The following is a 16,011-nucleotide window of genomic DNA, read 5'->3' as shown; positions in this document are numbered from 1 at the left end:
GCATGGTTAGTGGGAGCTCACTTGGCTTGTTTTCCAGTTCAGGGTAAATATGAGCTTTCTAGTGATGGCAGCTCTGGGGCTGGTGCCTTTTATTCCATCTTCACTAATTTCTGCTTCAGCTGCTGCTGTTTGGATGGATGAGTCTTTGAATATACATCTTAGCTGGAGGCATGTTGGCTTTATTTTTATATAGAATTTACATTTTCATTTTTTTGTGTTGAGGATAGGAAGTGGGAAAAAGCCATTTGTCGATTCATTTCCTAAAAACGCCATTGTGAGGAGATGCCATTTGAACATCGAAAACAGCAATCACTTTTAGAAAAGGTTATGTTTCCTTTCATCATTGATCAATAGGCACAATTATCATTATTAGATGTCAGCAGTTAAAGGGCTGGCATTTAAAAATCACTTTGCTGTGCATCTGATTTGGGATTCCAGTTTTCTTGTTTATATTGCTAAAATGACTAAGAATTAAATATTAAAAAAATAATTAGCAGATTGCAGTTATAATGCTTTTCAGTTTGATGGGACTTTGAAAGTATAATTTAAAATTGCTGTTTATTTTCAGATGAAAATGTAAAGGTTTGAGGAATTGCTATTTTAATCTCAGTGTCTGCAACTTTTTTTTAGCTCTGTGTGGTGACCTGGGGATTTGTGCCACTGGGTAAAGATTCTAGTCCTGGATATCTGCATTTATTGGGCTTCTTTCTCCTTAGGGTTGCAGTCTCTCCTGGTGATAAATGTGATGCTGAGAGAACCACAGTGACTCTTCCAAGAGACTAGGGCAAAATTCAGTGAACTGTAAAAGTAATGCAAAACGACAGTTAAAGTAGGGCATTCTGGTACCTTGGGGGCCTGACAAAGTGAACACATTTGACTTCTGATGTGCCAGACTTATTAACATAGAGACATAATAACATACCACCCACCCAAATGTCTCACTAGAAACCTCACTAGAAACATATAATAGACATAGAAAATGTCTCACTAGAAATATATTCAGAAGGGAGCTGGGGCTGGAAAGTAGGAAAGAAAACAAAAACAAAAACAAACAAACAAACAAAAACACTTCTGAGCAGGAAAAAACAAATAAACAAGAAAAACCCAAGCATTACACAAAAGTCCCTACATTAAAGATCATGCAATTTCCCTCTTAGATTAACAACATCTCAGCTTTCTACCCAGAACTTAACTCTTATTTTCTAGACTATTCTAACGAATATAATTATATAGCTTCCAAGAACACAGTAGAGTAGAAGTATCAAATTTGAAATGGAAGAGGATCTGTTTTTGATATACCAATAGCTCTGAGAAGTAACAGTATTGAGTATTTGATAGCAAGTTGGTGGGGTACATATGTTAAAAATTAAAGGCAAATATTCAAAACCACAGCACTTTGGGGTCAGAGAGAGTGTATAGGCAGAACCTGCGTCGTATAGTGATTTATGTTTCGAAAGGTGCTCCTAAGTAACCAATAAGCAACTGTGAGATACACCTTAGAAACAAGGTAGAATGTTTAGTATTTTAAATCAAAGTTTTAGTCCTTACAGGGAAAAGCCCTAAGCGATCTAAAAACTTAGCTATTCAGAAGTATTTATTCTTTAGGTTTTCAGAAAATCAAGATTTTATTAAACCTAAGCCAAGTGAGAAGTCTGCTCTCAGTGAATTCCTAGGATAAAGACTTCTAATTAGAGAAAGGATTTGGGAGAAATATATTAAATGATAAGAAAGTGACTCATTTACCATTGAGACTGGAAATAAAAGTTTACTCTAGACCCATTTTTTTAATGTCAAAATTATTTTTTTTCCCAAACAAATATTGTTCTTCTCTCTTTGCTGTGTTCCTGGGTTAAGTCGGCTGTATCATTAGAGATGAGGACATTTCCTAGTGAAATTAATGTGACATTTAGAGAAAATTTCCCCTTTCAAATGTTTCATGTTGTTTGCCATTTAGAATACTTAGAGAAGGGATTGGAATAATGTCAAGCAAATTTTGATTCAATAAGGCTAACCAGGAGCTAATACATTCATGCAAAAAGAAAAGCTGTTTTATTATTTCTTAAAAAGTGTATTTCTGCTGTGGTTCTGTATCCTATATTGAGATGACCTTGGCAGATAATATGACAGAAGAGGTGTCATCTGCTAAACAGCTGGACCTGCCTTAGAAAACACAGTACATCAGCTCAAAGCCCACAGCCAGTCCCTTGCTCAGGACAGTTTTCCACTCTAGATGTACATTAGAATGACCTGGGAAGCTTTTTTAAAAATACCAATTCATGGGCCTCAGTCTAGGCCAATTACCTCAGAATGTCTTGGAGTAGGATCTTGGCAACAAACAAAAACCCCAAAGCTCCCTAGTTGATTCTATTGTGCAGTTAGGTTCACCTGAAGTGTAAAAAACTTTACTCCTTCAAGTCACAGGAGTTGGGTTTGAATGCACACCTTAAATCAATATGAGCAAGAACACTTGATGTAAGCATACACAGACCTATAACAGGCCATCTATGGCCAGTTAGCTCAGTTGTTCGGACTGTAGTACTAAGGAGGTCAGAATAGTATATCCTATCCAATTAGGATAATTCTGTTGTATAGGTTGTATCCATAACTCCAACCAAGCTTCCTCACAAAGGGACCTGAGACTGATTATAAAGGCAAAGGATGATGGATGACTCAGCACAGCTCCATCCACTCTGGGAAATCAGTTTGGAACCTGCCTCATGACTAGTGCCTCCAATTGCATGAGGATGCAGCATAAGGCATCTGCCCATTATGGTTCATGCTGGTTTGGGGAATGGAATATTTACATTTGAAGGCCAGGACCCACAAGAATGGGTGGTTTACTCTTAGAGTTAAAAAAAGGGAGAAAGATAAGGCGCTGTTAAGATTCAATGACACTCTCCTACCTACAGTGGCACGTTCTGCCTGGCATATCTGCCCAGGTTAACCAATCTATATCCCAGAGCAAGGGAAAGATAATTGTTAAGGTATCCACAAGCAAGTCTTCTAGACCTGATTCTTCTTTTAACTTGGTGTCTGCAAGTGGGAATCCTCATGGTGGGATGTATTAGTTCATTAGGACCAAGAAGTAGTATAGTTACCGGGGGAAAATTGGTAGGGTTTTACTAATTTGCCCAAATATGTAGTTCTGGCACCATGCCTGGAGGTCAGGTCTCTACAGAGTTCCATATCCGATGCACAGTGTGTGCAGGTTGAAAACCCTCGTATGCAAAGCTATGCAAAATATTCTACTTGAAAACTCGCTTCTTTAACATGACATTATCTTGGGATGTTGCTCATGCTTTCCCTGTAAAGCCAGTATCCTCTTGATATTCTTTTTTGCATCTGTGTGTCTATTAATTTTCTTGATAAAATGGTACAGTAAATTTGGAGGCTGAGATGGAATGTGTGCATCTGCATGCTATTCTTTTATTGCCTGAGTGAGGTCAAATTCCTGATCCTACTTGGGGTTTTGGGTTCTGTAGGAAGCAAGGGGTATCATGACTCATGATACCCACAGTGACTCATGATAAATGCAGTTGAAATCCCCTTTTGGATTCATGTTCTATTATCCCTGTTTTATAGAGGAGTAAAGTGAGGCACACAGAAATTAATTTGTCCAAGGCTGCACAGTGAAACTAACTGTTGAACTCCTGAGTGCTTAATCAATTCCTTGTTTTAATTGGATGGCATGCTTTTTGGGGGTGGGGGACTTCCACTTGTTAAATTATATATTGTACTGAATATCATGAAGGGTGCATTTACCCAACACCATTTTTGTCTATTATGTTTGTACAATAAATTAATTCAAGAAATGCATGTTGGTTGACTGACTGATGGATAATTTCCTTCAGCAATACTTCCAGCATTGTATTCCCAGTGCAGCTTCAAATTTGCCTACTCCTCCTGTAATTATGTTTGCAACAATTTCAGCATCCATTTCCTTATGAACAAATTAGAAATGAACTGACCCTTTTGATTTTTACTCTCCCAATCTATTCCTTCCAACAGCACCAAAAATTACTTTTGGTTTACATTAAAGGTTTTTTTTTATCCTCTAGATAAAAGTAGTCAATGTGAGTGGATGTTACACACCCCATCTTCAAATGAGGGGTAAATGGCAGGCATGGACATGCCTGAGTAAGTACAGGACAATGGTGCAATTTGGTATCTTTCTCAATATTCTCTCCTCCTTTCTCCCATTCTAGTCACCACCTCCATCCCCACCTACTCCCCCATAATTAGGGTCCCCACCCTGACTGTTGGTTGTTTGGTGCTCACCTGGTAGTTGGATCTGTTTTCTCCTCCACCAAACTGTGAGCTACTTGAAATCAAAAGCTGCATAAGAGCCTAGCACTGTTAAAGTCTGGCAGATAGTCATCTGAAAGGAATCCACTATTTTGTTAGCTATGCAGCTATTATGCTTCCTTTTCCAGGCATTTTCAGTTGAACTGATTTCAGAAGGCCCTAAGGAATGGCGAGAATAGTGAGGATTTCTGGTAGAATGGCAGTGGGGTAGAGCATATGTGTTTGCACGTTTTTTAGTTTACACAGTCATTCAATGAGAGTAGTACTTTAGTGTTGGGGGTAAGATGCAATTAATTAGGACTTGTAGTTACATCATTGTTGATATTTCCATGCATTCCCATCTTCCAAAGCTGCCCCCTCTAGTCTCTCAACCTCTGGGTGTTAGTAGCTGTTTTCCCATCTCTTTCATCTGGCAGGTATTCTGCATTTGCTTTTGTAAAGCCAGTGCTCAGACAGTCTACTGTAACCAGATTAGACAGTAGCATTTTAACATAGGAGCTGAGACAGGGGTTTGCTTGCAAACTTCATGTTTCACATGAAAGACTTTGGCACTCTCTGTGGACTGCCCTTCACCCCATTTTAGGTATAATACTTGTTTGCCTTTATGTCTGTGATAAAACAAAGGCCTTCCTGCATAACCAGCGCTGAGTTAAATATCTTAAAACAAAGGGAAGTGCGAAGTTTAAATCCACAGTGGGAGATTACCTTGCCTGCATTTCCATATCTATGGAATAAATATTTTAACATGTTATCTGCTACTAATAAAAATACCTTTGAATTTCCAGTCAGTTTGATGGGCACAGAACTGTGTCCACTGGGGAATGGGAAGCAGTTCATTTCTGTAAAGATAGTGGGTCATGCTGTATCTTCCCCTAAGTGGGTGCATGGTCAGTAGCCAGCCATATTCTAGGGGATGTTTGTGTCAAGTCCTCTTGGTCTACAATTGCAAGCTGCCTCCACAGAATCCCCAGGGTCCCAAGGAGGTGGCAGGCATCCCTCTGGCTGTTGTCCCAATATGCCCTCAGTTTCTGATTCATTCATTGTTTCTTGCCCAGTAGAAAAATTCCCCCTAAGTAGGACAGTTTGACTCTTTTCATGAATCATCTATGTAACCTTTTTCATCTTTTTTTCCTCATTGCAGACTGAAAACTATTCTTTTGACTCCAACTATGTGAACAGCCGAGCCCATTTAATCAAAAGGTATGTTGGATTGCTTGCCTGTTTTTACAACTAAGTTTGATTTAATATAGAAAGCAAAATAGATTAAGTTTTTTTCAAGATTGAAAAATGTATTCAAATATGTAGAAAACACCATATTTTCTAGTGTTTTTTAATGAAATTTATTGGGGTGACATTGGGTGGTAAAATTACATAGGTTTCAAGTGTCCATTTCTATAATACATCATCTACATATTGAAGATTAAGATTTTTTAAACAATGCCTTTTTCAGATTTTAAAGTGAATGCCTATCTGTTTATTATAGAATATTTGGAAAATTCAGAAAAGCATAAAAAGCTAAATAAAAGTCACTGGTAATTCTACTCCAAAATAAGTACTTTACATTTTATCATTTTTCTTTACATCAAAATGTATGCAGAAACACAAATTTAAAAACTAAATTGGAATCATATTAAAATACAGTTTTATGTGATGATTTAGAAATCTAATATTAGAAAACATATACTTTCGAAATCATGTTGATATCAAAATTCTTGTTACTCTTCACTTTAAAGAGAGCAGCCTTAAACATTTTCTCAGGTGGAACTTTAAGATTTTCTGTTATTTTGACAATTTTGAAATTATTTTAAAGATACTTTAATGACAGATAAACCAATGCTTTACCTTTAAAAAAACTTTGTCGATGAGAGAGGGGAAGAAAAGAACTTTGATTCAGTACTTCTTGAAATATTTGGAAGTGTTTCAAATGAAGCAATCAAAGTTGAGATTTTTGTGATGGTTGGTCATAACTCAGTTATCCATGGAGGTACAACGTATCTGAATACAGAGCTGGTTCCATCTAGTGTAGTAGGCACCAAGGTGCCCAGTGGGGACAAGACAAGGGGTTCTGGGAGCTCTCTAAGGAGGGAGAACTAAGCAAAGCAAGAACCTCTTGTGTAGAAAAACCTGTATGGACCATTCAGATAATGCTTTTATTACTGTTTCATGCAAACATCCTTTTGGATGGTCCAGTGATTTATTCTGCAGCTGAAATTGAACTCTGACTGTGTTTGTTAAAATAATAGAAATGAAATAGACACACAGCAGGCTATGTTAGAACTGTAGTAGAGAAAACCTGAAAATTCTATTATTTTGCTGGCTTTAATCCCATAAATTTACATCACCAGAAGAGTATGATTCTAGGAATAAACTAGCTTGTTGTACAAGCAACTTTGATTCGTATCTATTTTATTTCACGATGCTGCAGTAACTTCTGAAAACATGATAGGTTCATCTGTATTTTTTGGAATCGCTTGTGCCCTTAAGTGGTAATCGTTAAGTATCTGAAAATTGATAGCTCAGTATTATGGTCATAGCATAGTTTTGACTTTTTCTGAGGGGTTGGGAGGATTCCATTTTGAATATATTCTTGGCCCACAGAATAAAAACAAAAGATGAGGAATTCAAAATTATCTGTCTAATTTGTTTTAGAGGGGAAAAAAGCCAACACTCTGTTTTTGTGCACTGATTAGAGTAATTTTGCAGCAGGAATCTGCTTTGTTTTCTGCTTCACGACTGTTATTTCAAAGCTCCTTTAAAAACAAACAAACAAACAAACAAACAAAAAAAACTCCTGTTAAAAACAGGGACTTGCCTTATCCTCACAGGTCCCTTGTGAGGTACCTGGGAATTCTACAACCAGGTTAAACTGATAGCTTGAGCCTGATTTTTTAAAAATTTATTGGGGTGACAATTGTTAGTAAAATTACATAGATTTCAGGTGTACAATTCTGTATTACATCATCTATAACTCCCATTGTGTGTTCACCACCCAAAGTCTGTTCTCCTTCCATCACCATATATTTGATCCCCCTTACCCTCATCTCCCATCCCCCTCCCCCCTTACCCTCTGGTAACCACTAAACTATTGTCTGTGTCTATGAATGAGCCTGATTTTTATAGCTTGGCAGAGAGCTAACACTCCTGGGACCCTCACCATCTCAGGTCAGCCCTGAGTGTCCAATATACAAGGCAGACTGATGAGATAAAAACTTACGTTTAAACACTTTGCTTTTGGGACACATGTGTTGCCACAGCAGCTTTAGGACTCACTGGAAACCTCTGGTTTTGATTAATTACTTTATGTGTTTTTTATTTATACACACATACACACAAAAGGCACAACCTGAACCTGAACTTAATAGGCTCTTGGTGGAAAAGTCTCCTGATGGTGTCTGTAATCAAAGATAGTGGCTTTTCACTAGGGACCACCTTGATTAAGAGGAAACATCTGAAAGCTCAGGGAGACACATATTTTTGCCAGGTTCTGTTTTTAGAATCTTGAGGGCTTTGGAAAACCACAAAGGCCTTGGAATTTATGGGACCAATTGAGTTTAGACAAAGCACAATACCTGGAAAGATACAGCGAATCTTGTGTGCTATGCTTTTCTGGAGGCTAACCATTTTAAATGTGAAATGTGTGGAAAATGTTAAAAGAGAGTGGTGACTAACACCAGGTGCTAAAACCCTGCAAACCAGGTTCAAATAGCTCACAGCGATGTTTGAAAGGAGTTTTTGCCTTATGTGGTTTCTTGAGGATCCATGTACAAGCATGGAAAAAGCTCCTAGCCAGGAAATTCTGAATCTGATTATCAGTTTTTTGTTTTGTTTTGTTTTTTTAAGGAGGACGCAGCTCACAGTGGCCCATGCAGGGATCAAATTGGCAACCTTGTTGTTAAGAGCACCACGCTCTAACCAACTGAGCTAACTGGTCGCCCCTCTGATTGTCAGTTTTAATTTTACTATCTAGTCCCTGTTTCTTTGAATGCCAATCCAATTTCAAGCCAACTTTGAGAACTTCTTTTCCTATCCATTTTCTCTTCCCTGTTGACTTTCTACTTGTCCAAGGATGTTTCTTGGGCTCTTCTTTTGCCATTCTCCAGCACTTGTTAACTGTCTTGGCCAGACCGCTTACATACAGGCTTCCTTTTCTCTCTCACATCTAATCCCCAATGGAAAGCCAGAGGGCCAGGGGATTCTCCTAGCACAAATCAAGGTTGAGAAGGCTGCAGAGTGGATCCCAGAAGGGACAAGGAAACTATATGGCACATTCCCCGTAATGTTATGCACTGAAGAACCTAGCATTATATTTCTGTAATTTTTTTTTTCCAGAATGTTACCTGCAACCTGCAGGTGTACCCAAGGCTTATATCAGAGTCCTAGATTAACAAGCAAAGACAGTTTGGGACTTTTTTCTGGATGGACTTCCCTTCTGCTATATTTGTTTCCTTGCTATCTTCTCAGGGCAAGGAAAGCCAACAGTGGTACTTTGCCCCGGCTGCAACACTCTTTCTTCCTGCCGGGTTTCTGTGCTGCTGTCTGATATCCACTCCCGCAGTGCTTTTGGAGCAATATCAAGCAGGGCATGAGGCTGTGGTTCAAAGAAAATAAAACAGAAAATGAACAAGGTACTGAAGCAGCGTGGAGAGGAAAATGAGCATTGGCTTTTAAACCATGCATAGTGCTTTCCTTTCTACCCAAAATGTCCTGGGGTTTTGCAGTACCTGGTATGGTGCCTTGTCTATAACAAGTGCTGGTATATGTATATTAAATGAATGGATGAAAGAAGTTGATGAAAACCTCAGCATTTTCCATTGAAAACTAGCACTAAACTTTCCTTCAAGCCCGCAATTTCTGACCTTCAATGTGCTTTAAAATCGCTCGGGAGGCTTGTTAAATGCAGTCTCTAGCTCCATCCCTAGAGAATCTCCAGCTTTCACAGGTTCCCAAAGTTATTAGGATACAGGTAGCCCAGAAACCATTCTGGGATCTTCCCAATGTTTCTTAAGTATAATTACAATACTCTTTTGACTTTCACTCCCTTCTAATTCTTACTCTCAGATGGCATTCCCTGGGTATGTGATGTTCCTACTAGGAAGATGTGACCTATTTCCTTTCAAATTATTCTATGTTTTGAAAGACTTCTAGTATTTTCAAGGGTAAATATGGGTCAGAATTTGAGTAATGTTTATTCATCAAACATTTGCTGAGTAACTGTTATGTGCAGAGTCTTATTTTAGGTGTTTTCAAACTAATCTGTCCCTCTATTGGCCACCAGACTAGTAATAGAAACATTTATATTTATAATACCATTGCAAACAGGTACCCCTAATTTATTGTCCCACAAAAGTTGATTTACAAGTCTTTTGTTTCCCAAGAGGTACACTGGTAATAAACCAAGTGAAATCAGCATTTTTTTTATGCCTGGCATAAATTGTTATTTGTTTTGGGTAAGTGGCCATTTACCAGGATGTTTTACAATTTGCAGCATCGTGCTCACTTGGTCTTAAACTGCCTCACACAAATCCATTCATTAAGCCACTAAATGTCCTTATAGGATCAGAGTAAGCAGTCCTTAGTTTGTCAGATGGGCAAACTGATCTTGAAAAGAGTAAACTCTGTATTACATCATCTATCACCATATAATACAGAATTGTACACCTGAAATCTATGTAATTTTACTAACAATTGTCACCCCAATAAATTTAATTTAAAAAAAAAAAAGAAAAAAAAAAGAGTAAACTATTGCAAGGTTTGGGAGAGAGGGATTATACCCCTTTCTTTTTCTTTCAAGAACACATGACTCTCATACTCACACTACCAGTCCCTTACATTCCTAGTAACCAATCCTTCACTATTTTATTATTTCTCTCCTTTCTACTTAAAAGTCAAAAGCCCTGAGGTGGTTTATAGTATTCAGATGCATATAAAATAGGATAATCAAATTTAAAAAAGGCAGATCCAAAACCAATTAGGAGAAGCTACATAGAGATCCCTGGCATCCAACTCACTGCAATTAAACATTATATTTACCTTGAAAGCTTTTGAGAAGGCATGACAAAATGGTAAGTGTACCAGGGCATATAGTCTCATTTTTCAGTAAAGAAAGGATACATACTTGAGAGGATAATTTTTTTCCTGTTCCTGAATTTTAGGAGAAATGAGCATAGTAGATATCTGAATATAGTTTATGGAAGATATAGAAGTAGTCTTTAAATATACAATTTCCTATATTGATCCTATAAAAAGACTATGGACATAATATTTAATTGTAACTCAGTGGAAACATTACCATATGGAGTAATGATTATACTAAACAATAATTATTTATTGAGCATTTGTGTATACCTACTACTTCATGAATAGTATCCCATCAAGTCCTCAAAATGGCCTTGTGAAGGAGGATTTAGCAAATGCATTTTACAAACAAGGAAATCGAGGCTCAAAGACATTAGATAATCAGGCCCAGGGCCCCTTGATGAAGTGGTAGACTATGGATTATCACTTATTCTAATGACTTCTCAAGTTCAGTGCTCTTTTCACTACAGTCTGGAAATCTAACATGTCACAGGAATAGATTTTAAAGGACCTAGAGCAGTGGTTCTCAACTGGGGGTCATTTGGCGCTGTCTGGAGACATTTTTGGTTGTAATTTCTGGGAGGGGGCGCTACTGGCATCTAGTGGGTAGAGGCCAGTGATGCTGCAAAACATGCTACAATGCACAGGACAGCCCTCCACAACAAATAATTATGCATCCTAAGATGTCACTAGTGCCAAGGTTGAGAAACTTTGCTCAAAGGGATGGTGAATTACCTTGTCCATAGACTATCTCCCTCACCGTCATATACCTTAAGTAAGTTTTGGCAACTACTGAAATGCAGTCAATTCAGGGTTGAATTCTCTGGCTTAGAGTAACTGTTTTGTGTTGAAATGTTCATATGCTTCAGATACCACTGAGGAAGGTTGAAAAGTTAATATTTGTTGTAAAAATGCAGAAGCCAGTAATATCATCCTCACAGGTCATTTCCTTTCTCCCGAGGTACAGAAGTACATGTGGGCAGGACCAAAATTTTTTCTTATAAAACAAACTTTGAATCTGTTCAAGCTGTGTGGTTAGTTTTTTATAGGAGGCCCCAAAATCTGTGCTGTAAAGCTAGAAATGGTGACCAACTTTAAAGCGTGCATTTCCACTTGGTCTTCTTGACCATAGAAAGAGTTATAGGATAATTGGAAATAGAACTGCATCCAGGTGGGTCCACAGGCCTGAGTAGCTGCATGACATAATTTGGAGGAGCTGAGCGAATTGCCCTGTTGAGTGATTTTAGTTTTAATACAGTTGATGCTCAGTTATCCTTTCTGAAAATAATTAACAAACGGGTCAATGCGTCAACTGTCTGCTGCTCTTCATTTTCTTATAATTATGGCTTTCCAGTTACTACCCTTTTGATCCTTTAGTTTTCATATTCAGGGCAGCAAGCATTCTACATCTAGGTTGGTCATATGTTAAAAATCTGCTGTGATTCCTTTTGACCAAGTCTAGAGAATGACATTGTATCCATTGTGTCCGCGGCATAACTCTTCATCATATGTTCTGAATGTTCTTATCAAAGCCTCAGAGAGCTAGGCTTGTGGATGTTCAAGGTTGAGCAGATCAAGCAAGTTTGCAGTGTCATCTCCACAGGGCTCCCTTTTCAGGGGTACGATAGCGCTGTTGGGACTTGTCCTAATTCACAAGCGTGCCACTCTCCCTTGTTGAGACAACAACACGTTTTCTTGAATATGCCCTTGCTGCTTCCCCACTGACTAGGGAATGGACTCACCATTCACTAGGTGTTTCAAATGCATAATTCATCATCCATGGTGTAGCACAGCTACAAATTCTGTCAGGAAGTATTAGAAATAGCAGGTGGGGCCTCTATGGATAAAAACTTATGTATTATTGTCTAGTTCATGAGAATGGTGTGGGGTTTTTGGGTATTATGTTTATTTCATTGTGTGGTGGATTGATTTAACAAGCGCATTGATTACCTACAAATGCTTGAACTCTTGAAGGTTTCCATATTCTTGGAATAATTACAGCCACAGTTTTTTTTTAGAGCCCACTTTCTGCTTTTCACTGTTGTCTTAACTCCCAATCACCAATCCTCTTCTCAGCTCCTGCCTCTCCTCTTCTTCAAATCTGTCTTGCTGCCTTTCTCAGTTAAAACTGACCCGAGTTCTCTGATCCTGATAATTGTTTCCATTTTAATTGCATTACATCAATTGCTGCCACTTTCCTTTTTCACAGTTGACTAGTAGGTATCTTTGGAGAGGCAGTATACGTAGTGGTTAAGTGTAAAGGCTCTGGAGATAGACCGCCTGGGTTTGATCATAGATAGGCTACATTTTTACAGGCTGTGTGTGAGACCTTGAGCAAGTTATTTAACTTTCATGTGCCTCTGTTTTGTTTTTTTATCTGTAAATGGGAATATCTATGAATATGTTTTCTCTTATACATCTATTAATATACCTTTCTCTTATCGAGCTGTGATGATTTAAAAAGTTAATTAATGTCAAGCACTTAGAACAGTGTCTCATGCACAGTAATCCCTCAGTTAACATCAGCTATTATTATTTTACTTTGATTATATAAGTGAAAAAAATACCTTCTGAAATGATTATATGCTTTGCAGGTGGTTGTTTCAGATTCGCGGCTTCTTCCGTCTTGCCTGTAGTAATGCATTGAAGATAAGTGAATGAAAGTATTAGCCACATCAGCATCCAAGACTGGGAACCTCCCTGCAATGTTAAGTTCCATTATCTTTAAACAGAAATTTCTCTTCCTCCTACCTTGTTGAGCAATCCAGTCACTGTTGGCCTCACCACAGAGCTGACATCATCCTAGCCCTGAAGGATTTTTAAAATCATGTCTCGCACGGTTGTAAATTATCATTCTTTCTTTAACCCAGCAGCTCCACCTTCAAGGACTTAGAGGGCAACAGCCTGAAGGATAGTGGGCATGAGGAGAGTGACCAGACTGACAGTGAGCACGATGTCCAGCGGAGCCTGTATTGTGATACTGCTGTCAACGATGTGCTGAACACCAGTGTGACCTCCATGGGATCTCAGATGCCTGACCATGGTAAGGGCTTGTTGGATGTAAGTTGCAACCATAGATTCCAAAGAAACCAGAATGTTTGGAGGCACACTGTACTACTTTATTATACTGAGTGTGCTGTCAGGGTGTGCACTGTACTCATGCCTCAGAAGCTTACATGGTTTTGAGCTATCCTGATACCTGACCGGATTCTTCTTTACCTTTCTTGGGTGGATCCCCTAGGATTGTGTAATGTCCAGCCATTTTAAGAGCTGACTATATATACCTATTGCGTACATTCTCTTCAATAATAACTGTGCTGAGCACATAGGAAATGAGCAGATGCTTTCTCACCAGGAATAAATACCTCTTTTTGTACATGAATTCAACTGAACAATCGAGTTGCATAGAACACCACACTAATGAGGCCAAAGGGATGGATTTTATTTCCATGTCAGGCTGGTTAACTTTACCCAGAGAGAGACTCTGTTCTCTGACCACAGACTGCATACTCTTTACTGAAGAGAGAAAGTACCAGACTTCCCATTCTTCTATGGGACTGCTGTGCCAAATCTCTCTAGTTACCACACAGATGCACACCATTGATCATCGGAGAGACCAGGGTAAGAAAACATGGCTGACTCAGTATAACATTCTGTGCATGTGAAAACCACTTCAAGGTACATACATGTTCAGGAGTAGTGGCATCCTCATGTAGGAAGAAGAGTCTATTTTTGTGAACTCAACCACACATGCTTTAGCTATCGTGGCTAAAGAGAAGCTATTTAAAACTGTGTTAGGCATAAACCAGGGTATAGAAAACATTAGCAGAGTTCAATCAAGGCAAAATGTTCAGATGGACTTGGCCACAAATGTAATTTTCAATGTTTTACTGATGCAAACATGCTAGGTGAACAGCTCGTCTTTTTCAATTAAGAACTATGAATTCAGCTTGGTGTTTAGGCTCAGTGAAGCTTCAGAATGCTTGTCTATGTCTTGAGAAAAACTAGATGCAAGCTCAGCTGGAAGCCCCACTGCTAAGACTTAAAGATGAGAAAACAAAATATGGTGATTATGTGCTGGTCTTCAGCTGTTTCATTTCACTGTAAACATCATTAAATGCTTTTGTTTTGGTCTTGTAAATGAATCCAAAGGGGGGAAAAATGCATGATCCACAAAACAAAATGTTTTCCATGGAAAAAAAATTAGTCACTGTAGATTCTATTAAATTGTCTAATCTATCCCCTCCCCAGTAGACTGAAGTGTCAAAGTCTATTTTATGGGGAGGCTACTACTGATTGTGCACTGCTGCCTTCCCTAATTGGTGAGTGGTGACATCTGCAGAGATAAAACACTTTCTGGGCAAACTTACTAAGACTAAAGATGAAAAAATTAAACATTTATATAACTGAAAAAGAGACTATTTAATTCTCAGTGGATTAGTAGTGTGTCACAGGACACAGACTGATATGTATCATTTACTAATCTTGTGTCTCAAAGAAATGCTATTTCATTTATAACAGAAAGGGCTTTAGTTAGATGCTCTCTAAAATGAAATTACTTTAGGAAAGGAAATAGTCATAATTGATTCTCACTTTATGCCTGGCTAGAACAACATCTGTTTCAATTTCTTGTCACATTTTTCTAGGAAGACAAAATCAGTGGACTGTAGCTAGTTTTTCTGAGGGAGTGTTCCTTACAAATGGGATATATCGTGTGTGTGTATCTGTACTATGTAGATTGTATAATAATGAGAGTATTCTAAAGCAAATGTGTGGCATTATCCCAAGATACTCCTACATATAAGGTGATGATTACACACACTCACATGCACACACACACCCCACACCCACCCACACCTTTTGCCATTCCACTTTGGCAACACTTTCACATTTTGTTTAATATCAGTTTTCATGTATATCTCTTCATTGTTTCCATTATTCCAGCAGTGGCTAAATCTTGAACTAATCGTTGGGTTTGTTTTTTCAATTTGGGTGAGTCATTAGAGTTCAGGTATGAAGGGAATTCAGGTCCTGTTTACATCTCAGGCTCTTCCTTATGAGATCCCAGTAATTCTGAGCTTTCCATAATCATACTTAATTGTTGTATACCAAATAAACTGTAGGCTAGCTACCCAGACTGTATCACCAATTCTCTAGGGTTGATTATTGCTACCTCAAACAATAGCAACGATTTCAACAATTGATATTTTATATCTCTTTACTATATAAAACTTAATAATAAATGTTTTTCCTTTTATCCTAAGGCACAGTTGTTGAAAGCACTCAGTTAATTTACCATGCATGCCTGATCTTGTAACTATTCTAACTAGAACGGTTCCAGTTAGATTCATTCCAGGGCAATATGGTATTGTTACTTCTGAGGACTACCAATGTAGAAAAATAAGGAGGGAAAATGAAATCTCCTTGAAGAAACGACAACAAAAACGAAATCTCCTCTGAGCTCAGACCAGTACTGAAAGTCTCAAAGATTCTTAGAGAGAAAAAAGTCATCCCAGGTCTCCGGTTCATTGATACTGTGATGGGCGTCTCAAACCCAAGTGCCCTGAAATCCTGAGGGTTCCAGAGCTGAACTACTCTTGAGGTTTGAGTGGATGTCTCTGGGGAAGAGCA

The 16,011-nt window shown here is 38.3% G+C and overlaps 1 protein-coding gene across 3 annotated transcripts in view; it reads left to right on the top strand.

Annotated features, from left to right (window-relative positions):
* The window catches only part of PCDH19 (protocadherin 19), a 115,414-nt gene that overhangs the window by 53,517 nt on the left and 45,886 nt on the right, over nucleotides 1-16,011 (top strand). For 2 of the 3 annotated variants that reach the window (XM_019716613.3, XM_019716610.3), the window contains 2 exons: nucleotides 5,447-5,505; nucleotides 13,251-13,423. In XM_019716613.3, the coding sequence (XP_019572172.2) occupies nucleotides 5,447-5,505; nucleotides 13,251-13,423 (232 nt within the window). The remainder of the gene's footprint in view (nucleotides 1-5,446; nucleotides 5,506-13,250; nucleotides 13,424-16,011) is intronic. The other variant, XM_019716612.3, reaches the window with a different exon arrangement.

Source organism: Rhinolophus sinicus, chromosome 18 (genome assembly GCF_057876585.1).
Source record: "Rhinolophus sinicus isolate RSI-liver-muscle chromosome 18, RSI-T2T, whole genome shotgun sequence".
NCBI lineage: Eukaryota > Metazoa > Chordata > Mammalia > Chiroptera > Rhinolophidae > Rhinolophus > Rhinolophus sinicus.
Note: the sequence above shows the minus strand (reverse complement) of the source record. Positions and strands in the feature narration are given on the sequence as shown.